At 40.2% G+C, this 23,953-nt stretch overlaps 1 protein-coding gene and 1 pseudogene across 1 annotated transcript in view; both read left to right on the top strand.

The window, feature by feature from the left end:
- CACNA2D3 (calcium voltage-gated channel auxiliary subunit alpha2delta 3) overlaps window positions 1-23,953 on the top strand; it is an 806,837-nt gene that overhangs the window by 226,406 nt on the left and 556,478 nt on the right. The window contains exon 4 of the mRNA XM_045529969.1: window positions 11,815-11,874. Within this exon, the coding sequence (XP_045385925.1) occupies window positions 11,815-11,874 (60 nt within the window). The remainder of the gene's footprint in view (window positions 1-11,814; window positions 11,875-23,953) is intronic.
- LOC123623675 lies at window positions 9,063-9,153 on the top strand (annotated as a pseudogene).

The following is a 23,953-nucleotide window of genomic DNA, read 5'->3' as shown; positions in this document are numbered from 1 at the left end:
TATATCTTAAATACATATATTTATCAAATTACTGATTTTTAACAAAGAATGCCTGTGTAATACATTAGGACTCCCCCCAAGAAAATAAAGGATACAGTAAAAAGAAATTGTAGTTCACTGTAGACTGTGTGGTTCAGGAAAGGGATGCAACTTTAAATAACTTCTCCTTCCAGTGCCATGTTATCTCTGTGGATATACCTGCAATCTCTGTAAGGAGATAATGTGGAAAGTCTACGATTAAGGCCATTTGAAGTGAAGGCCTAGGCCCAATGGCTCTCTGACCCCTGGGAAGGATCCTGGAGCTGCCCTGGGCTGGGTCTTCAGGAAACTTCATTACTGCTTTTGTTGCTGTGAGCACATGTTCACCTTAAAGCCTTCCTTTACCTGGCATTCCCTTCCTGCTGTGGCCCAAGACAATCTCAGTCTCTCCCTCTCTCCCTCTGTCTCTCCCTCTCCCCACCCCCTGCATCTCCCTCTCTCTCTTTCTTACAGTTACTTGATATAGGAGTCTGGATTTTTTTTGTCCCAGACTTCCATTCCTTCAACTTTTACTGCTCTCTGCACTTTGGCCCCTGCCCCTACCTGTGCTCTGAAGTGGTTCCTACACAAACACCCTCTGGCTTGTCCAGTCAGGTTTGATCAGAAAAGAAAAGCCCTTCAGGTATTCCAGGTAGGCAGGGATTTAATATAGGAAAGTAAAGGCTCACTTGGTAGTTGGAAGAACTGGCTGAGGGAGTGAGGGTCAGGGAAGCTGCTGTCTGAGTTCGCAGATTCAGGAAGTGCCCAGTCACAGGGAGCACCACCAGCAGTCTCAGCTGTCCCTGGCACGAGTGGGTAATTCTCAGGAGGGCATCTGGATGACTGGCAAAAGATTTCTGCCGTCTGCAGATACCCACATACATGCCCATAACTTCGACTGGAGAATACTGGCTTCTCCTCTTTCAGCTTGCAGATCTCTCGAGAACCTAACCTGGAGCCCTGCTGACAAGGGAGCCGAGAACATGCAGTTTGCAGGTTTCCAGCCCCTGCGGTAGAAAGGACAGCTTAGATGGTGCTGAGAATCAGCCGGCACTAGCAGACACACACCCCTAATCACCAAATCTAATGGACTTTACTTTCTTTTTTTAAAAAATTCTATCGTTTTATTACTTGGTCTCACTGCAAAATTTTGTAATACTCACTAGCCCTTCTTTCTTCAAACATTCCTCCTGAGTTCCAAGTCCTGCTCTGGCCGCCCCTGGCTATGTCCTGGGAGGATTACTGGCCGTGGCTAAGAGCACCAAGCTAGTTACCACTACTCTGCCTTTGCCCTTATTCCCTATGGCCCACTGCCCTCTAAGTCCTATAGAGCCTCCTTCCTAAATAGCTTTCAGATGCCTTCTCTTCAATTTTTCTCTTCATTGACTTGGATCACCTTTTGATCATTTCACAAAATCTAGGTAATGTCAATAACCAATAATATTTTGCTTCTTAAAACTCCCCAGCCTCCTTTCTCACTACCTCCGCTCCCACCATGAGCCCCTTCCTTGCCACACACCTTCGTGCACGGAACTACTTGTAATTGCCAGAATGTGCCATGGCCTCTTTTGCCTTCGGGCCACTGCACATGCAGCTGCCTCATTGTGGAAAGTCCTTCCTCTGTTTTCTGGGCTAGCTCTTGTCTTTCAGGTCTCAACACGGATGAGAAGCTTCCTCGTATCCCTCAAGCCTGGTCTGGCTGGTCCCTTGATGGCCTTCCAGAGTATCCCTGGCTTCCCCCAAGAGAGCCTTTATCACCTGCCTTTTGTCTTTTTCCCTCTCTAGACTGTGATGTCCTCAAAGGCAAGAGCTGTGTCTTACAAACTTTATATTCCCAGACAGACACAGTACCTGGAACACAGTAGGGTGATAGATATTATTTAATTTGTCCAACAACCGTATTTCGAGCATTGACCATATGTATGCTCAGTGCTGTTTTGAGCCTGAATGAGGGGGTAGGGTGGGGATAGCATTTTTGAGGAGGATTCATTTGAGCTATGGAATGACTAATGAGGGAGGCAAACATACAAGGATCTGGGATAAGAATGTCCTCAACTGAGAGAAATAGTAGGATGACAGAGACAAGCTTGTCGTGGTCTGGATCCAGAAAGAAGTCTGAGGAGCTAAGGGCGCCAGGCTAGTCATGATTAGGAAGTCATTGGAGGGTTTCAAACGGGAGCGATGACATCAGAATGATTCTGAAAAGCCTCCTTTAAGCAGCTATGTGGAGTATGGACTCTAAGGCACCAGGAGGAGACCTGTTAGGAGGCTGAGAGTGTCCAGGGCAGAGGTGGCTGTGGCTTTGACATGGGGTAGAACAAGGGAGATGATGACACAAGAGGCAAAACGTGGGTTGTATTTTGGAGGGAGAGCCCACGGGAATTGCTAATTGAGATGTCTGTGGAATAAATGGCATTAAAGCAAATGGTCTCTCTGCTTTAGTCTCTTTGTTTCACGTTTATCCCCCTCTAATTTTTCTCAGCTTGGCTACAAGATTAATTTTAAACGTTAATTAAAGTTCAGGTCTGATCATGTGGCTCTTATGCTCAAGGAGACCTCCTGCCGGGCACAGGCCATAGCACTACTCAGCCTAGCTCATCTCCGCTGCCCACCTAAGCCCCACTGGCCTGCCCTGTTGCACCCTCCCCCTCCCCATGCCAAGTCTGCACCTCTGCAGAAATGCTAGGCTCCTACCTTGGAGGCTTTGCTGCTCCTTCCCCATGACTTCTCTTGGGCACCTGGCTGACTTCCAGTCATCCTTGAACTCATCATTCATGAGCGTTCCCCACACTGGTGCTCCATGCCCTGGCAGAGTTTTTGCAGCACTGAAACCTCTCTGCCTTTTGGTTCCCCTGTGTGTCAAGTTGGATGGTGCTGTGCTTTCCTGTATAGCGTGGTTGTGAGGATTCACTGGATTCATTGACTGAGGCACTAAGAGCAGCTTGGCACATGGGCAAGGAAGTGTGAAACTCAATCATTTTTCCCTGTCATCATCTTGTGTGGCACCCCTATTCTAGCCCGCGTCGCATTATCTAATTATTTGCTTCTCCCAACTGAACTGTGAATGTGCCATCATCTTCATAGCCTGAGCTCCTAGTGTAATTCTTCTCACATAATTGATCATCATCATCATCACTGTCAGCAGCAGCAGCAGCACTAAGAGATGCCGTTAATGGACGTTTACTGTGGGCCAAGAACTTGGGCTCAGAATATTGTCATGAGGTTGCTGGAGTCAGGATTCAAATTCAGCTTCCCTGACCACAGAGCCTGCTCTCTGGACCGACTTGATATGTTCCCTCCCAAACTGAAGTTGCTGTAAACGTTTAACTGAAGTTGCTGTAAACGTTTGGACGGATGGGTGGAAGGAAAGAACAACAGGGGAATTGCAACAGCTTTCCTCTGCATCAAATTTATATAAAAATCCATCTTGAGAAGGTAAAGTCTGAATGGACATGGAAATTGTTTTGCATTATTCCATTTTCAAGGAGAAAGGAAATTTTCCTTCCCTGGCCATAGTTGGGGCCTGCGGGCCAGGAGCTGCCTGCCACACTCACTGTCCTGTCCCATGTCTCACAGGTGCCATCTGTCAAAGGAGCTTGCTTTGGCAAACAGCTTTATTTCTGTGTTTGTGCCATTCTGAGGACATCAGTCAAACCTTTCCATAAAGGCCTTTGCTTCATTCCATTTTCAGCCTCACTGAGCACAGATTTTACTGCTGAAGCTGAGAAAGAGAGTGGCGGATTCTGAAAACCAGTCCTTAAGGAGCAGGTGCACAGCCTTGTGTTTTCGAACACAAGGTTTGGAGTCCTTTCCTTGGCAGCAAAATTAACTTTCACATAACCTCCATGTAACTGTGAACTTGGGGAGTTGTTCCAAGTTCTCCCCATATGAGAGCCAACTGTGGGAGGCACAAACTCTGTGAAGTTTCCTTGTTTCAATCAAGCTGTTTTATGCTGAAGAATCTTGTCTGTTCCCCTGCCCTATCTTGATAATATTTTACACTTGTGTGGAATCCTTTAGGAAATGTTTTGTGTATACATTCTCATCAAATTTACACACTAAAGTACAGACAGAAGATGATATTATTTTCATTCATCAGTTAAGAAAAGCAAGACTCAGAGAAGTTAAGATTTGCCCAGAGTCCAATAGCTAGTGAGTAGGAAGACCTGGATTGAAACCCTTGTCCTTGGTTTTCGAGACCTATTCTGACTCTACTATAAAAAAATGTACTAAAAGCTTCTTGAGGTCTAGGACTAAGTCATCTATGTCTTGGGGTCCCACTCAGTGCTTGGTGACATTCTGGTTACCTAATAGGTTCTCAACAAATACTTGTTAAACTACATCGAACAGAAGTGATAGAAACATGGTGCTACAACCAAAATGGAAACTCTCTGTGGGACAGACGTTCTCACCAGCACCGGCACTTGTTATTTTGCCTGTAACTTCTCTTATCTAAGGCAGATGTTCCTGTCTTCCTTGGCTTCCCCAGTGCTCTGCTACTGTGGGTTCCAGTCAACACCTTCTCGGGTTATAACTAAAGACCGGAACAGAGACCTGTCCACCACTGGCAGAGCCCTCAGCGACAGCAGAATTCCTTCCATTGGGGAAAACAAATATTCATCCTTCAAATGACGTGTCATAGCCCCTGTTCATCCTGGACCTCCCCCTTGGGCAGTTTAAGACAGTTATATTACCCACAAAAGAAATAGCTCAGTTCCTTCGGAACTGAAGGGTCCTCAGGGGATTTTTCAAGTTTTGTGGTTAAATAGCCTTGATTTTGACAATCAACTCTAAAACATTTTTAGGAAGGCTACATAAGCAGAGACGATTCTTTAAAATGCTAGGTCATTTCGAAAAGTTACTTGGGCTAAAACAGATGGTTGTCTCTTCTTCCTACCTCCCCTGAGTTGCCCTGGCCCTTGGGCAGCCCTTGGAGCAAAGTTGGGCTGTTTCCTTCTTTGGGGGCTTTGCAAAGGCTGCACTTTGGCAAATGTGGCCTTAACTGTAGAACGAGATGGCTTCGGTTTGGAAATTGGCCGCCCACATTGATAACAGGTATTAATTTAATCAGCCTCACACTGATAACAGATATCTCCTGTGGAAACAAAGATAATTTGTTATTGATTGTGATCGTGTCTTCTGATGTAAACGCCAGGCTTATTTTGTCCTGTAAAAGGCAGGTGCAGCCTAGACAATCCCAAGGAGATGGGAAAGGGGAGGAGAGAAGGAAGGGAAGAAAGATGTGTTCGCTCTATTGTTCTGTTACCTGCTTTCTCTAGAAACTTTATAGATTAGCTTTTATAATCCACTTTGAAATGTTTGCCATTTTTAAAGCAGAAGCAATTTCTGCAGCTTTCAGGCAGAAGGTCATTTTATACAAAATGTTCATTCGTGTGCAACAAAGCTTATTTCTTCTACAGGAACAAAGAAATAATGAAGGCTCCTTAAAAGCTGTTTTTCTCTAAAGAAACGATCATCTTGATAGTAGGTGATTTATATGTGCCTTTTGTATTGGAATGGAAAAGTAAAAACATTTGTATCAATAAGGATTACTGCATGTTATTAAGCTCTCAGATACAAGTCTAACTGCAGTGGCAGCATCCCAGGGTGGGAGGGGAAGATGTCCTGGCTTTCTTCTTGTCTAATTGTGTCCATCTCCCCAGGTTATTCATTCTGTCCTGGTTGATTGCCTGATAATCACCCGTGACTGATGTGGCCTCTGTGTAGGTGTCTGGGCCCTAGCTGTTTCCAGAACATTGCTTTAAATTGTTTACAGAACTTTTTTTTTTGTTTGTTTTAACCTCCAAAACTTGGTTCAAAATGTTCCCATTGGCTGGAACATTCTTTTAGCACCTTTCTTTCTCCTGGATACTTCCTGTTCTCCTTCAGAGCTCAGCTTAAATGTCACTTCTTCTGCGAAGCTTCCTTGGCCTGCTGGCAGCATGCTCTGCCACTTATCCCTTCGTACTGAAATAGCTGTTTTCCTTGTGTGTGTCCCTCACCCTTCTGCAAACCAGCTCATGTTGTTTCATGGATCGCTGCTGGTACCAAGTCTCACACTTTGGGAAACAGTCATCTAATTATTCTAGCTAAAAACGCAGCAAAGGCTAATCTGCCCTGTTACAGAGTGATAAAAACTCTATCCTGAGAACAGAAGGGAAGGAATTTCATCACCAGAAGGGATGAAAATGTAAATTTGAACATTTTACTTAATTTCTCCAGTGTAATAGTTCTTGAATGGATGGTTTCTGACCTTTGGTACAACAGAGGAGTGTTTGCAATTAGTCCTGGGAACAAATCAGTCTCATTTTGCTTCTGTTCTGGAGACATCTTTTGCTAAGCGCTCTTAATGAGGGTGGAGATTTTTCATTTCATTTCTGGGATTAAGTTTGAAATCTATAACTTGGAGAGGACTTAGGTCTCCTCCTTTCTCACTTCTGTAGACTGTAAGCATGTCAAGTTCAAGTTGAAGACCTGCCATGGAACACGTTGCTAGGACAGCATTAGCCCCAGTATACACTGATGGACAAGGGATAAGAAAAAGTTGAACCGTGCCGTACTGGGTATGGTTGTGCTGGTAATTCCCACTCCTCCTTGATTACTCTGCTTGGTTGCTTTTCTACACTTTGAGGTCTTGTTCATTTGAAGGAAGAGTCATGAGATCTTTAACTCTGGCATTAATGACAATTCAATAACCAGCTCATCAGTGCCACCCGAGTTCATGCTAATGATCATAGATTATTTTTAGAGTCCCCCCCAGTTAAACTTAAACCTTATTTGAGAAAGAATTATGTATACATTCCAGAAAAAAAAAGTCAATAAAAACCCTGGTATGAATATTAAATGTATTGTTGCAAAACATTAAATGAAAACCACTAAATATATTAAGTGCTTTGAAATCTTTGTTAAATTCCAATATCCCTTTATAACAGCATTTATAAGCCAAAACTTTTTAGCTTTAACATGAGAAATAAAAATAACTTTTTACTTTGCTATTCCATATGGTTTATATATTTCTGTTTTGCTTTAAGGATTTTCATCCATAGTTATCCCTCTCTCCTCCCTTTTTAGGGAATTTTATTAAAAATATGTTTTCCTTTGTACAGATCGTTCATTCTGATAGAATCAGTAGCAAGTTACTTTGGTTGTGTGATCACATTTTCCATTACCTTTCCCACCTCTCGTCACACATTTCTTTCTATCTTTTTTCCCCTTGTTAAGCCACAATGACCAAGAACCAAAAAAAAAAGCAGAACAAAAAAATCATTTTCTTCTTCTGATCCAATTTTTACTTTGACTTGGTGTCTGATTTTCCCCCTCTGGACCATGATGGAGAGTTTGACCTCTACCGTGTCTTTAACCTTCGTCTTGATTTAAGTGTTGTGGGGAGGAAATGGGACACTGTGCATTCTGTCGTGCTGTACAGATATACATGGGGTCATTGTAACAAGAAATAAGATGTGATTTTAAATGAAATGCTTTAATATCCCTGCTGTTCCCCTCGGCAGCTTTGCCTTCACCACAGCTATAAATACTAGCCATGGTCCATGGCTTCTAGCATTTCCTATTTATAAAGATAGCTTTTGTTTGTCTTTATTTCACTAAAAGGGAAGAGTTATATAGAAATATAAAAAGTCAATGGAATGTGCATCAACTCATGAATTACAACCTTTTAGCTTATAGGTGCTTTGTTGGAAGGCCAGCATGTATATTCCAGTATACTGTTATCGTTTGTTAGCATTTTTATTAAGGAAATGCTTTGGTATTAAAGAAGGGGAAAAAAGATCTGTGGACAAAACTGCTGTTTTCCGTTACCTCAAAGCTCAGTTCTGAAGACTGGAGTCTTCAAAGCTTTTCTTTTTTTTTTTTTTTGAGACAGAGTCTTGCTCTGTCACCCTGGGTAGAGTGCAGTGGCCTCATCATAGCTCACTGTAGCCTCAAACCTGGGCTCAAGGGATCCTCCTGCCTCAGCCTCCCGAGTAGCTGGGACTACAAGCATGCACTACTACACTGGCTAAATTTTTCTATTTTAAGTAGAGACAGGGTCTTGCTCTTGCTCAGGGTGGTCTCAAACTCCTGAGCTCAAGTAATCCTCCAGCCCTGGCCTCCCGGAGTGCTGGGATTACAGGCGTGAGCCACCGCACCCAGCCTTTCAAAGCCATTTTTATTTCCAGTGTTCAGTTTTAATTAAAAACCGTATTCACAATTCTATAATCCCACCTGTGGATTCAAAAATGAAATTCATATAAGAGAAAATGAATTTATTATTATTAAAAATACACTGCCTTTCTAATAGATATAATAGAGTAACAGTTTCCCCAGGCTCTGTGGTGGTTCCTTATATAATAACTAAAATATTAGCAAACTTAATGGATTTTTCTTACCTGCAAACTTATTTTTCAAACGTACTTCATTTGACTTAGATGATATTTGCTCAGGAAAAAGATATTATAGGCTGTTCTTTTCTACTGGCGAGCATTGGAATTTGAAGTTAAATGTTCTTCACTTTGTTAGATGATGATTCAATTTATTTTAATTTCATTAACAGTAGGAACTCTTGTCCCCAGGACTCTGTTTTAGGTAAATTTATGGCAGATGGTTTTCTTCTTAAATAACATTTCTTTTAAATTGTTTGCCTTTATGAGAGACTTTTGAAGGAAAGGTCAACTATCCTTCGTTCTTCCCACAAGGACATAGTTCTTGATGTGCTGTTTGTCACAACCATCGTGCACAGTGGCTGAGCCTGTTCTGGGGGTTGGAGGCATGTGCCCTGAACTCCCCCAGAAAATGTAGGCCTGTCTCCCACTGGCATCAGAGGGAAGGGTGGGATGACCCAGGGAGTGACCGCGGGAAGAGTGTGTCCTTTTAAAGAGCCCTGTTCGGAGAACTTACCTGCTTCACCTGAGACAGCTGGCCTGTGTTGGTTGCTGGGTGACCATCTTTTCTTGAGTCATATTTCCTAAGGCTTTGTAGTAAGAGTGATGGGAAAATATCTTCATGGAAACAAGAAATACGTGAAATATAGTTAAAACAAAGGCACGCAAGTGCTTGCTTCAGCACCACATATACTGAAATTGGAACAATACAGAGATTATTGAGGATGACACGAAAATTCGTGAAGAGTTCCATGTTTTAAAAAAGGCATGCAGCAAATTTAACTTGAAAATGAACAAAGACTGGCCGGCAGGGTCCTACTCTTCATGTACTCACTTCGCTCAGCACAAAATGCAGTGCTCGGGCTGATCTTGGTAGGTCATACAATATTATCGAATTGCTTCCAGTGTGTTAACTTCCTGCACCCTGTATCTCGCCTTGTATCTCGTATGGCAGTGTTTGTGGGTGAAATACACTTTATGTTACATTACATAGGATATGTTATATGGTATGTATGATTGTATAGTATACATATACATACACATACATATACGCATGTAAACAAGATATGTTTTATATGAAATACATTTCATGCTACCCTTTTTCATGGTAATTTCAACTTGCCTATTATTTCCATCTTGTTCTCTTATTTGTCCATCCTAAACTGTTTTTTTCCTTCCTAATTCTTTGCTTTTATCAATATTATCTATCTTAGTCACTGTGAAGTTTTATTTTGTTCTTTTGATGATTTGAACATTTTATCGATATTTTCTCTGGATTCTCAATACTTAGACACCATTAAAAAACAACTTTTTTATGTTTAGGTAAATATTTAATAAATGCTGAAAATGCATGACTTGTTTTGATAATGTAAGTATTCAGACATTTATACACATTCTATAAAACTCAATATGTAACTGACTTCACCATACGTGCATAGAAATTCTAAATCTATTATGAAGATTATGAGAATAAGCTCTCACAAACACATAGTTTTTTTTTATATCATTGCCTGTCACTCAACTGTCAGGATCCACATCAATACATTTGCAAATTGTACCATGTGATCCCAAGAGGCTGACAAGCTTCATTGACTAGGATGACTCTGAGAATACCGTGACCCAGTGAAAGCTTGGACCAACCTGCACAATCTCTGTAGATAGTGTCTCTTCTTATTTTTCTTCTTTTCTGTTTCTCATCCCCTCCATCGTATGTCTGTCTTCTGTAAGGAATTTGATGCCTTAAAGTGAAAGTACGTATGTACACAGATTTTAAAAAGATAAATAAGGGTTGAGAAACCTTAGTGGGTTGGTGGAGTGTATCAATCAGGCATTAGGGTTGGGGCAGGAAATGGAATGAGTGCTGCTTTTAGCCAGTAGTTCTCACATGTTAGTGGCATCAGAGTCACCTGGAGGGCATGTTGAAGCAGTTCCCCACCCCCAGCTTCTGATTCTGTAGGACTGGGACGGGCTGGGAGTTTGCATTTCCACAAGTTCCTGGGTGAAACTGATGCTTCTGATGGGGGGACTGCACTTGGAGAACCATTGCTCTAGAGTCACCTCTTCATGTGTTTGGGGTGAGGAAACTGAGGGCCAGGGAGGGGAAGGAATGTGCCCAACATCTCACAACTGCAATGAGTTACCATCTGAGCTAGAATTAAGACCAGGTCTTCTGGCTCCAGTCTCTAACATTCTCTGGCAGTCTGTTCTTTAATTGGCCAGAGAAGGAGAAGCCCTTCCTGACCTCTTGCCCTGCTGAAGGGAGTGTGGAAAACCAGGTTTCCATGTCTGTGGGCAGCACTGTCTCCGCTGACCTGTCTCTTTCTTTGTAAGTGGGCTTTGTAGCTTTATACTGCTGCTCAAGGTTATCCAAATATGGTTCAATCTCGTCATTTCCACATGCAATTTAATAATTATTCATGAGACATTTGTCTATTTGTGACCATTTGCAGATTAACACTAATGTCATCATTTTTTAAAACATAGCCTATTAAACTCAGGCCTGGGTTATGTCAAGAAAAAACAAGTTAAAGACATCATAGCCTACAAGAGTAACCATGGCAAAAATAGAAATTGTTGAAATTTTTCTCGGATCTAAAGGTTTTGCTTTTAGTTTGATGTAATTTCAGTGAACTATTATTACACCAAATGAGAGTTTTTTGCAATATCCTCTGGCCTATATTTTTATGGTGGGAAATATTGTTAGCAAATTTAAAGTAAAAATGATTTTGATAGTTGACTAATTTCTAAATGAAGATGTCATAGAATTGTTTTCATAAGAATATGAATTTGTTTAATTCTTCTTAGTTGGCTAAGAAAAATAATAAGAATTGTGTTTTTGTGGGTCCTGCATATTGATTTAATTTCAATGATTGCTTTATTGGGGCACAGATTGTCAAAATGGTATTTGAGGGACCATAAAATGCAAATAACTATCACCTGATAATTACATATTAAAACTGGGTGCCCAAATGATGGAGGAAATTAAAATAAATACTCTTTTCCAAACCACTGGGGACGAAAGTTAGCCCACTTAGAGTTGTACTAAATTCTAGAGTTGGACTAAATAAATCTTGACTAAGGGCCCTGTATACCTAAGGAATGCTCCATTCCAGGTAGGTTTTGGATTTGCAATGGGCCTCAAGGGCCAGTGTCTGAATTGTTATGAAGATAGATGCATTTGTGCATTTATAGATACATAATAATAAATGTTTATGGGAAGAAATATGATAGAATGATGAAGGCAGAAACTAGATTTTAACACTGATGTGATAATGTTCAGTTTCATGCAGCAGGTCAGGATGCGTATACCATGATATAATCTGTCATTTTTGTCCAGTGGAGAAACTCCAGTCTTTTCACCTTGTAGAAATGGAGTCCAGGCCACAACTTTGATCCTTAATGTTGTCTTCTGTCTTTTCAGCGTCTTGTGGAGGCTGCAGAAGAGGCACACCTGAAACACGAATTTGATGCAGACTTACAGGTAACTGATGATAGTTTTGAGTTAAATTGTTTTGTGTGTTTGCTGCCAAAGGAGCAATACCAGGTATACAGGGAATACCAATTTTCAGTGATTGGGAGAGCAAGGCTTTTGAGAGAATGGTACAGAGTTGGAATAAATATGCCTATTTCTTGACAGGTCAGGGTAGCAATCCTCAACCACTTTCCACCAATGACAGCTATAATGGCTGATGCCAAACATATGTGTGTGACCAGATCTTAATGGTCTTTTCTGCAGTATGGGGGGAGTTAAAGCAGCCAACTGACAATAATCCCCAGAGCTCTCAATAGTAAATTGATAAGATGGCAGAATATATTCAAATCCCACTTTGCTGGCTGCATTTTGAAATGTAAGTGACTGAAAACAACGTTGTGATGGATCTCACCTTGAATCGATTGTCAATAATATTTAAAAATCATATCATTCACAGATTTGGGATTTAAACATCTATCTAATAAATTTCTTGCAGACGTTGTATCTGATCATGGCACACCTATGCCTGGTTGAGAAGGATTTTGGTGTTGATCTGTATAGAAAACACAGTAAAAGGCAATAAGTGAGTTGAATAATACTTGGAGGTTCCTTTGGGTCCCTCCTGAAATTTTTAAAAATTTATTTAAATTGTCATTTTGAGTTCAGTGGCTTTTCCTCACTGCACTTTGCTAGAATATATCTCTTTTAGTGGTATGTGGTCACAAATAAAGAAATAGTGTTTACTTTCCTATGTTGTCATTTATATGGAAAAGATAAAGGCAGATGTAGATCTTTAAGCACAGAAAAGATGGCAACACCAAAGACAGTCTTTGGCTATGTGCTCTTATCATTGCTCCCATTTGAATTTTTTGCCTTGTTGGTAAAAGGATGCACATTCAAATAGGCTAATTGAAGAAAGTTTAATAAAGGAAATATTTACAGATGTGTGGCCAACGTTAAGAGAAACCAACAAACAATGGTGGTATACTCCACTTCTTCTGATCTGAAAAGGCAAGGGAAAGAAGTGGTTTCCAGAGCATAGAAAAAAATAAATATATAGAAAGGGTGTGTGATGGAAGAGTGTAGCCACCAATGGTGAGCTGGCAAGGCTGGAATTTGGGGGGATAGTATCCCAATAACACTCTGTTGCTTTCTTCTTTCTTTCTGGTACCCACCACTGGTTGATCCAACTGTAGGTGTAATTGATGTAGTTCAGACTCCTGAGTCATTGAGCTGGGTGGAGAAGGTTGAAGAATGGCTCTGGAGGGGCAAATAGTAAATATCAAGCTCACCATGTTGGGGTTGTTTTCAGGCATGATACCCCACGTATGAAACAAGCAGAGCCAGGAGCATAGCCAAGCATAGAGGTTCCAGGGGGAAGTGGAGAAGTGCTGGAAACAGTTGGTTACATTGGGAGAGGAGTGGAAGCTGGTCTAGCTCTTTGACCAAAGCTGAAACGGAAGGGACAGAGGCTAGCAAGAAGAACCTTACCATCCTATGGCCATACCCATACGACAACTCCATGAACACGGGCCATTTACTGGGCACATTTGTCTTCACTGAGCCTTATCTGCAAAGAGTTTGGGCTTCCTAGAGCGGGCCAGAAGGAATTTAATGGAAGCATCGGGAAGCACCTTTGTAAGCGTAAATATTATAAGGACCTCTTGAGTGCATTGCCAAGGGAAACTGGCTCACTTTTCTCAAGAGTTCCTGATGTCTTTCCAGGAACATTGTGGTTGTAAATGACAGAAACTCAACTTAAATTAGATTATAACAGTGAATAAAATAAGAATCCATGAGTCCACTCTGATAATAAATGAACAGATAGATGAATAGATAAATATATAACTAAATGAGGAAGGAAAGCTCTTATAATAGAATGCCAGTTAATACATATAGAAGAAATGATGGAGCTAGATAATTATGGTGATAATTGATTCAGGCAGGAATCTTTAATGGATGCTAAAACCAGTAGGTAAAAGTTTGATGAAGAACAAGGCATTAATAGTCTCAAAGTATGTGTCCACAAATTACCTATTAATTACAAAGGGGAAAACAGCAACTTGGAGAAACCTGGCAGATACCACCTTAAATAGGTAATCAAGGTTAATGTCACCAATAATGAGATATAGTGACATCAAGTGCCTCCAGATGAGATGGTCTGAAAAAATACAATGCTGTTTATGTAGAATCCTTGCCCAAAATGTACAACCTGAATATAATCATGATAGAACATCAGACAAATCTAGATTGAGGAACTTTCTACAAAGTAACTGGCTAGACTCTTCTTCAAAAATGTCAAAATCAGGAAAGAGAAAGAGACGTTGAGGATTTGTTCTCAATTAAAAGAGATTAAGGACACATGGCAACTAAATGCAATCTGTGGTCCTGAATTGGATACCAAACCAGAGAAAAAGGTTTGAATGTGGACCGTGCATTGGATAATAATATTGTATTAATGCTGGATTGCCGGATTTTGATCCCTGTAAGGTGATTATGTTAAAGAACGTCCTTATTTGGTTTTTATGGTGTAAACATTTGGATTCATTGGTCAAATAGGAGGGAATGAGTTTGCATGAGAGTGGGAAACATTTTTGGAAGTCAAGACTATTTTGTAAAATACGGTATTTATGGTTCACATAGTTTTCCTCAGTTCTTTACTAAGCATAAGTGGGTTGGGGCATGGCAGAGGATGACTTTAGGGGATAATTTGTCCTTGAGCAGAGGAAAAGTTTAGTTCAGTTAACGTAGAGATGCTCTTTTTTGTCCACCAGAGCTATCTTCCAAGAGTTACTGGAATTATTTTCCAAGAGTGTTCTGATTTCCTATTACTGAAACTTTATAATAAAATTCTGGTGTTGCACAAGTGATTCCCCTTGTCAAAGGTGGTGTTATAAACGTGAAAGCAGCATTGGCATCTCTCTTGAGAAAAGTGGACACTGAAACAATGAGTTTTTGTCCTCTTGGGAACAAGGAAAGGGAGTCCAGTTTCTCCTCTTTAGTCACGTGTTCTGTATGTGTGCAAGAAAAATATCAGAGGGTACCATTGTGATCTGAACACAAGAGTAGATATTGAAACAATCTGCCATTATTACAATATTCACTATCCAGACCTCAAACCTTAGTGAACTCTTCTCTGAGTCAGAGTAGAACACGTGTGCTTTGGTGGAAGCTTGTAAAAGAGAGGCCTTTGATAAAATGGATGTGCATTGAAGAATTCATCTTGGCTTAGACGAAGGTTTTGAAGCTGCTGAAGCTTCATTGCTATTAAATGCAAGTCTGTCAAGCTCAGGTGTCAGCCCCGTTGCATTACTGAGGTAGCAGGTCTGTGTACTGGCTCTCGGTTTATTGCTAAAATGGTCCATTAGAGCTGATCAATTGTTAATCTGGGTTCTGCTGACCTCTCAGCAACCCCTGCCAGAGAATTGTTTTTATCAAAAAAAATTTCAGAATACCATCTGCTCACTGTGAAATAACGCTGAGGAGGACCCTGGCCTATTAGTTCAGGAAGAGCAAAGGGAGCTGGAAGTCTGTTTTCCTACAAAAAAAAAAAAAAATATATATATATATACACACACACACACACACACACACACACACACATATTTTAATAGGAAGTCACTATATATATTTTAAAAATATATACATATATGTATACTTTTGGAAAATTTTCTAAACTGTGTAGTTTCAGGTTATATGGGTTTTAGCTTCCTTGTCCCCCGAACAGAAAAGAGATGATAGATCTGCCCCTCATCTCACTTTAGATTGGAGACTTTGCATCATTGCAACATTCATGTGCTTTAAATGTCAAGAATTTGTTTTTGATTGGTAGAATCATCAAAAGTTACAAAAAGAAAGTTATGCCTCCTTTCTTAGCAAGATTTTATTTTCCATTTAAATTCCTGCCACAGTCTCTCTAGAGGTTAACTTGTTCCCCATAGTCTTAAGACCTTGATATCTGCGGTTCCCTCTATAAGGTCCTTAAAGATGGCAGTAGGTTGTTAATTCTTAACACTGTATTGGGGCAAGAGGCAAAATGCAGCCTCTGAAGGGCATGAAGCATGTGTAAACAAACCCAAATGCAGAGTCCTCTATAGAAACCAGATCTGCCTGGTCTTCACTGGCCAGGTAACTTTCTTGTGGACATTGGTGTCAGTTCAGCCCTCTGGCTTGTCCCCCTTGGTGGTGGCCTGTGGGTTCGAGATTGGCCTTCCCTTGGTTTAGTTCTTTATTTCCTGATATCTCCATTGGGGCAGTTTTTAATCATAATTGATGACAGAGGCCTTGTTAAATGGCACCCCCCCTTTTTTATTTTATGCTGTGCGTTAAAGTAAGCTTTTATTAAAAGATTGATAGTTAAAATGAAAACAGAATTTTTTTAAAAAAAACCGTATGTTTTAATTACAAAATGTGATTATTTTAGTGTTTCACCCTTATTATCTTGGTGGCAAAACCCAACTTTTGGGGTGGGGGGGCAGGAGACCCTAGCCTTCACTACCTAGTCATTGATGCATTCCCAGAAAACTAGGTCTACATATCTCTTAGCATAACTCAGATACGATGCCTTCCCCCTCTCACTTACTCTTTCTTTTTGGGTTTTTCCACTGGCAGTGAAGGAGAATAAAAAAAGTCCTTTTGACAGTTTACTAAAAACCTGCTTATCTCTGAACCGCAAACATATTTTCTTTGAAAGCTGTCTTAAATAAGTGCCAATTGCACAGAGCGGGTACACAGTGAAAAAAAAATTGTGGTTTTGAATTGTGTATTCTGCAGAAGCTTTTTCCATTACAAAGTTTTTTACAATATTTTTTCTTTGTTGTTTTGTAAGTAATAGGGGGAAAAAAAGCTTAGTGACATTCAGAAGGATAACAAGTATGAAAGTGGAAAGGGACTTGGAGTGAGTACAATATAGTGTCCTGGACGTCCCCTCCTAGTAATCACCAAGCTGCAAGAGCTGATTTCACAGTTGGTATGGAGGGTTTGGAGTAGAAGGGATACAAAGACCGTTTGTGGGAAATCTGAGATAGGATGACTTCTGATGCTTCCCAGAGCAGCTTACTCGACCCCCTTGCCCATTGCAGTGGGGCCCTGTGTTGAAGGAGACCCAGGGAAGGAGAGAGGGGATGGCTGAGGAGCCCCAGCATTCACTTTAGAACTTCTAACACCATCCACTGGGAAAAGGAAGCCTTTCTAGGAAAGGCTTAGAAAGCAGAATGGGAGAGTGATGTCAGCTAGATGGGTGACTAGAAGCTCCCCATAGACAGCCAAAACAATGAATAAACAACTGCTTTTTGATGCAAATAACCAAAGGAGAGTGCCAGAGCACATCAAAGGAGTAGCAGAAACCTTGTAGAGCACAAACAGCCAGAACGGCCACATAGAGAATGGAAGGAGACACCTCGCCTCTGCCCATTCCCAGTTGGGATCAGTTCAGAACCAGGAGAGACTTTTCCCTGTGGGGTAAGCAAGAGGACCCCAGCAGCCCCCATCACCACTGGGGACACCTGCAGTGCTCACCACTGGGGACTTCTGACAGGCACTAAGCTCAGTAGAGGAAACTGTCTGGAGTCCACATGGCTGCACTCCCCCTGGAGAAGGAGCTGGCTCTGTGCCCCAGCCCCTGTGGCCCACACAGCTTGGAATTGGAACTCTTTGCTGGAGTGTGCCCTGCTCTGGGGGCAAGTAGCCATGGCACGCTTTCATAGCCCTGGGGCTGTGTCACTACTGAACCACCCCCTCCTGGTGGCCCAACATCCTGGAGCTGAGCTGCTGCTACACCCTACCCTGTGGGGCCAAACTGCTTGAGAGCTGCTCCATCTACCCCTCATACAATCGCTGCAGTGCCCTGCCCCTCAGGGTCTGAGCTAAAGTGGTGCCCTGCCTCCTGGGGAAGCAGTGCCTTGGCTGCCCAGAGCAGTCATGCCCCACAGTGCTTGAGCTGAAGTGGTGCATCAACTCCTAGGGAAATAGAGCCTTGGCCCAGCCAAGCAGCCACACATCCTAGGGCTGATCTGACATGGTACCCCATGGCCCAGGGAAATAGAACATTGGTAGAGTTGAATGCAATTCCTGCTTCTCTGGAATTGGACTAGCCCCTTATAATCTGAGACACCTCCTCTCTGGGGAGTGGAGTAATTACAGTGCTGCTCCCTTCCCTCTAGTACTCAAGCGACAGCTGTGCTTCAGCATTCTAGGGTCCTTGCTGCTGCTGCACCTGGCCTTACAGAGTCTAGGATGCTGCCATGTCCCACCATCCCAGGGGCCAGAGGCACCACTATGTGGTGCCTTATCCCCCAGGGCCTGAGTTGCCACTGTGCACTGTTGGCTTTGATCCCCACATTGCAGCGGTACCCTGCTACCCAGGCCCAAATCTTCAGAGCACCCCTTCAGATCCACCAGGCAGAAAATTAATAAGAAAATATTGCAATTGAATTGTACTTCAGGGAAAAAATGGACCTAACAGATATATACAGAACTTCCCACCCAACAGCAGCAGAATTCACATTCTTCTCTAGTGCCCATGGAGCATTCTCCAGGGTAGACCATATAGTAGGCCACAAAACAAGTCTTAACAAACTTAAGAAGATTAAAATCCTATCAAGTATTGTTTTTGACCACAATGATATGAAGCTAGAAATCAATAGCAGGAGGGATTTTGGAAAATTTACAAATATGTGGGAATTAAACCACATGGCTTGTGAACCACCAGTGGTTGGGTGGTTCCCAACAAAGAAGTCAAAAGGGAAATTAAAAAATATCTTGAGACAAATGTCAACGAAAATACAACGTACCAAAATCTATGGGATGCAGTGAAAGCAGTTCTAAGAGGGAAGTTTATAGCAATAAATGGCTACATTAAAAAATAAGAAAGATCCCCAATACATAGCCAAACATTATGCCTCAAGGAACTAGAAAAAGAACAAAGCAAACTCAATGTTAGCAGAAGAAAGGAAACATAAAAATCTTAACAGAAATAAATCAAATAGGGAATAGAGAGGACATGGAAAAGAATCAATAAAACTCAGTTGGCTTTGGAAAACATAAAAAAAATCAACAAATCCTTAGCTAGACTGAGAAAAAAGAGAAGATTCAAATATATAAAATGAGAAATGAAAGTGTAGACATTGTAACAGATGCTCAGAAAGAAAGGATCCTAAGAGGGTGTTATGAACAACTAACTATACGCCAACAACTTTGATAACCTAGAAGAAATGGATAAATTCTTAGTAAAATATAACCTATAAAGGTTGAATCAGGAAGAAATAGAAAGCCCTAAATAGATTGGCAACAAACAAAGAGATTGTAGTAGTAATTAAAAATCTCTCAAAAAAGAAAAGCCCAGGACCAGATGGCTTTACAGCTGAATTCTACCAAACTTTCAAAAAAGAATTACTACCAATACTTCTTAAACTCATGCAAAAAATAGTGCTGGAGGGAATACTTCCTAACACATTTTATGAGGCAGGCATTACTTTCATATCTAAGCCAGGCAAAAGCACCACAAGAGAAGAAAACTACAGGCCAATATCTCTGATGAATATTGATGTAAAAATCCTCAATAAAATACTAGCAAATCAAATTTGACAGCATATCAAAAAGATTATAAATCATGATCAAGTGGGATTTATCTCTGGCATGTAGGGTTGATTTCACATATGCAAATCAATCAATGTGATACCTCACATTAACAGACTGAAAGGCAAAATCCATGTTATCATGTCAATTGACAAAAAAAGCATTGGACAAAGGTCAACATCTTTTTTGATAAAAACTCTTAACAGTTTAGGTATAGAAGAAAGTTTCTCACCATAATAAAATCCATTTATGAAAAACCCATAGCTGAAATCATAATCAATGGGAAAAACTAAAAGCTTTTCTTCTAATATGTGGTACAAGGGAAAGATGCCCTCTCTTGCCACTTCTATTCAAGGTAGTACTAGAAATGCTATCAAGAGCAATTAAACAAGAAAAAAAAGTGTTCAAATTGGAAGGGAAGAAGTAAAATTATCGCTATTTGCAGATGACATGACCCCATATGTAGAAAACCCCAAAGACTCCACCAAAAAACTGTTAGATTTATTAAGCGAACATAGTAAAGTTGCAGGATGTGAAATCCATTGCATTTGTATACACAAATGATGACATAAATGGAAAAAAAAATCAAGAACACAATCCCATTTACAATAGTATCAAAAATAAAATAAAACAGGAATAAATTTAACCAAGGAGGTGAAAAACCTGTACAGTGAAAACTATAAAACTCTGATGAGAGAAATTTAAGAGAGCACAAATAGGTATTTCACGCTCATGGATCGGAAGAATTAATATTGTTTAAATGTCCCTACTACCCAAAGCAATATATGGATTCAGTGCAGTCCTTATCAGAATCCCAGTGGCATTCTTCACAGAAACAGAAAAAACAGAAACAGGAAAAACAATCTTAAAATTCATTTGGAACCGCAGAAGACTCCAAATAGCCAAAGCACTTCTGAGGAATGCTTCAGAACAAAGTTGGAGGCATCACACTTCCTGATTTAAAATTATAAGTTATAATAATCAAAACACTATGGCAGTGGCATAAAAACAGACACATAGACCAGTGGTACAGAATAGAGATCCCAGAAATAAATCCAAATATATGATGGCAATTAATTTTTGACAAAGGCATCAGAAAGACACGAAGGGGAAAGGATAGTCTCTTCAACAAATGGTGCTGAGAAAACTGGATTTCCACATACTAAAGAATGAAATTGGACCTTCTATGACACCATACACAAAATCAACTCAAAATAAATAAAAGACCTAAACATAAAACCTGAAACCGTAAAATTCCTAGAAGAAAACATAAAGGGAAAGCCCCTTGACATTGGCCTTGGCAATGATTTCTTGTATATCAAATCAAAAGCTCAGACTACAAAAGCAAAAATAAGTAAATGGGACTACATCAAACTGAAAAAGCTTCTGCATGGCAAAGGAAACAATCAACAAAATGAAAAGGCAACCAGCAGATAGGGAAAAATATTTGTAAACCATATATTATATGAGGGATTAATATCTAAAATTTATAAAGAACTTATATAATACAGCAAGAAAACATGCAACCCAAGTAAAAATGTGCAACAGACTTTAATAAACATTTCTCCAAAAATAACAAAAAATGGTTAAACAGGTATGATTGGGCCACTGCACTCCAGCCTGGGTGAGAGAGTGAGACCCTGTCTCTCTTAACAAAAACAACAACAAAAAAAACAACCAAAAGGAAATGAAATCACCACCTCATCAAGATATCTGCACTCCCATGTTCATTGCAGCGTTATTCACAATAGCCAAAATATGGAAACATCCTAGGTATCCATCCTAGGTGAACTAATGGATACACACACACACACACATACATACACACAGAGACAAATATTATTCAGTCTTAAAAAAGGAGGAGATCCTGTCATTTGCCCCAACGTGGATGGACCTGGAGAACATTATGCTAAGTGAAATAAGCCAAACACAGAAAGAAAAATATTGCATGATAATACTTGCATGTGGAACCTAAAAGAAAAAGGTGAAATATAATAGTGACTAACAGGGTCAGGATGGGAGCTAGGAAATGGGGAGATGTAGGTCAAAGGATATAACGCAGCAATTATGTAGGATGTACAAGTTAAAAGATAGAATGTGCAACAGGAGAACTATAGTTAATAATAGTGAATGGTACTCAAGATTTTTGGTAAATGAGTTGATCATAGCTGCTCTTGCCATTGGGTTGGGGGGATAGATAACTATGCGAGATGATAGATATATTAATTTGTTCCACTACAGTAACCATTTTACTATACATGTATCTCATAACATCATGTGGTATACCTTAAATAAAAATAATAACATTTATTTAAAAAAAAGAAAAGAAAATGAAGCAGCAAACAGTGGAGCAGAGCTGTCTCTAATCTTGAAGGCATTTTTTTGCTAGAAAGTGGGGCTTTTGACCCAGGGAAAAGCTGTATGTCATAAGCAAGAGCAATGAAAGGGTTTCGTACGAGTACTTCCAGAGTGGAGAAAAATGTCTATTTTCACGGGGGGTTTTGTGTTTCTTGCCAAGCCCCAATCCATCCCTCTCCACTTTGACCCAGCAAGATGTTGAGCTCCTAGCTGTGGGGGGTTGGAGAGAATGAAGGAACACCCAAGCCCCAGAATTAGAAATGATGTTTTCCATAGCGACAGCTAATTGGATTTTGTGCAGTAAACAAGAAAGACACAGGAGAAATAAATGAAAAGGGAAGAAAATTTCACACTCTTTATATTAAAATAAATCCCACTTCCCTCCCTGATGTAATTGACAAAGCCTGCCTATTGTTTTTGGTTTTTTCTTTTTATCAGCTTGGTAGGGGGTCACAGGCTTCATTTTAAGATCTTACATTAGACGTTTCTCTAGGACTCATCACATGTCATTTATTCATAAGACTGATGTATAATTTAATTAAATTCCATTTATTTATTTATTTTTATTGTTGCTGTATTTGCCTTTGGGGTCTTAGTCATAAATTCTTTGCCTAAGGCCTATGTCTAGAAGAGTGTTTCCTACATTTTCTTCTAGATTTTTATGGTTTCATGACTTACATTTAAGTCTTTTATCCATCTTGAATTAATTTTTGTATATGGCAAGAGATAGGGGTCCTGTTTCATTCCTCTGCATGCAGCTATTCAATTTTCCCAACATCTTTTATTATATAGGGCTCCCTTTTCCTGGTATATGTTGCCTGCTTTGTAGAAGATCAGTTGGTTGTTGGTAGATGGTTTTATTTCTGGGCTCTCTGTTCTTTTCAATTGGTCTCTCTCTACTTTTATACCAGTGCCATGCTGTTTTGGTTACCTTAGCCTTGTAATATAATCTGAAGTCGGGTAATGTGACGCCTCCAGATTGGTTCCTTTTGTTTGTGATTGCTTTGGCTATTTGGGGTCTTTTTTGGTTCCAAATAAGTTTAGGATTATTTTTTTTTAGGTATATGAAATAGGAAGTTGGTATTTTGATAGGGATTGCACAGAATCTGTAAATCACTTTGGGCAGTGTGGACTTTGGGCAGTGTGGACATTTTAACAATGTTGATTCTGCCAATCCATGAGCAAGGGATGTTTTTCCATTTGTTTGTGTCATCTGTAATTTCTTTCATCAGTATTTGGTAGTTCTCCTTATAGAGATATTTCACTTTCTTGGTTAAGTATATTCCTAGGTTTTTTATTTTCTTTGTAGCAAAAAGCTTCTGCACAGCAAAGGAAATAATAAATAGAGTGAATAGACAACCTACAGAATGGGAGAAAATATTTGAAAACTATACATCTGACAAAGGACTAATAACCAGAATCTACAAAGAAAGCAAACAAATCAGCAAGAAAAAAACAAACAGCCCCATCAAAAAGTGAGCAAAAGACATGAACAGAAGTTTTTCAAAAGAAGACAGAGAAATGGCCTACAAACATATGAAAAATGCTCAATATCACTAATCAGGGAAATGAAAACTAAAACTACAATGAGATATCACCTCACCCCTATCAGAATGGCCATTATTAAAAAGTAAAAAAAAAAAATTAGATGCTGGTGTGGATGCAGAGAGCAAGGAATGCTTATACACTGTTGATGGGACTGCAAATTACTCCAACCTCTATGGAAAACAATATGGAGACTCCTCAAAGAACTAAAAGTAGACCTTCCATTCAAACCAGCAATTCCACTGCTAGGTATATACCTAAAGGAAAAGAAGTCATTTTATTAAAAAGACACCTGCACTTGAATGTTTATCACAGCACAATTCACAATTGCAAAGATGTACAACCACCCTAAGTGCCCATCAGTGGATAAAGAAAATGTGATGTATATACATACCATGGAGTACTACTCAGCCATCAAAAGGAATGAAATAATGTCATTTGCAGCAACTTGGATGGAACTGGAGACCATTATCCTAAGTGAAGTATCTCAGGAATGGAAAACCAAACACCATATGTTCTCACTAAGGAGTGGGAGCTAAACGATGGGTACACATGGGCACAAAGAGATGTAAAGGACATTGGAAACCAAGAAGAGGGGAGGGTGGGAGAG

The sequence above is a fragment of the Lemur catta genome, chromosome 18, assembly GCF_020740605.2.
Source record: "Lemur catta isolate mLemCat1 chromosome 18, mLemCat1.pri, whole genome shotgun sequence".
Lineage (NCBI taxonomy): Eukaryota > Metazoa > Chordata > Mammalia > Primates > Lemuridae > Lemur > Lemur catta.
This window is presented reverse-complemented; position numbering and strand designations above follow the sequence as displayed.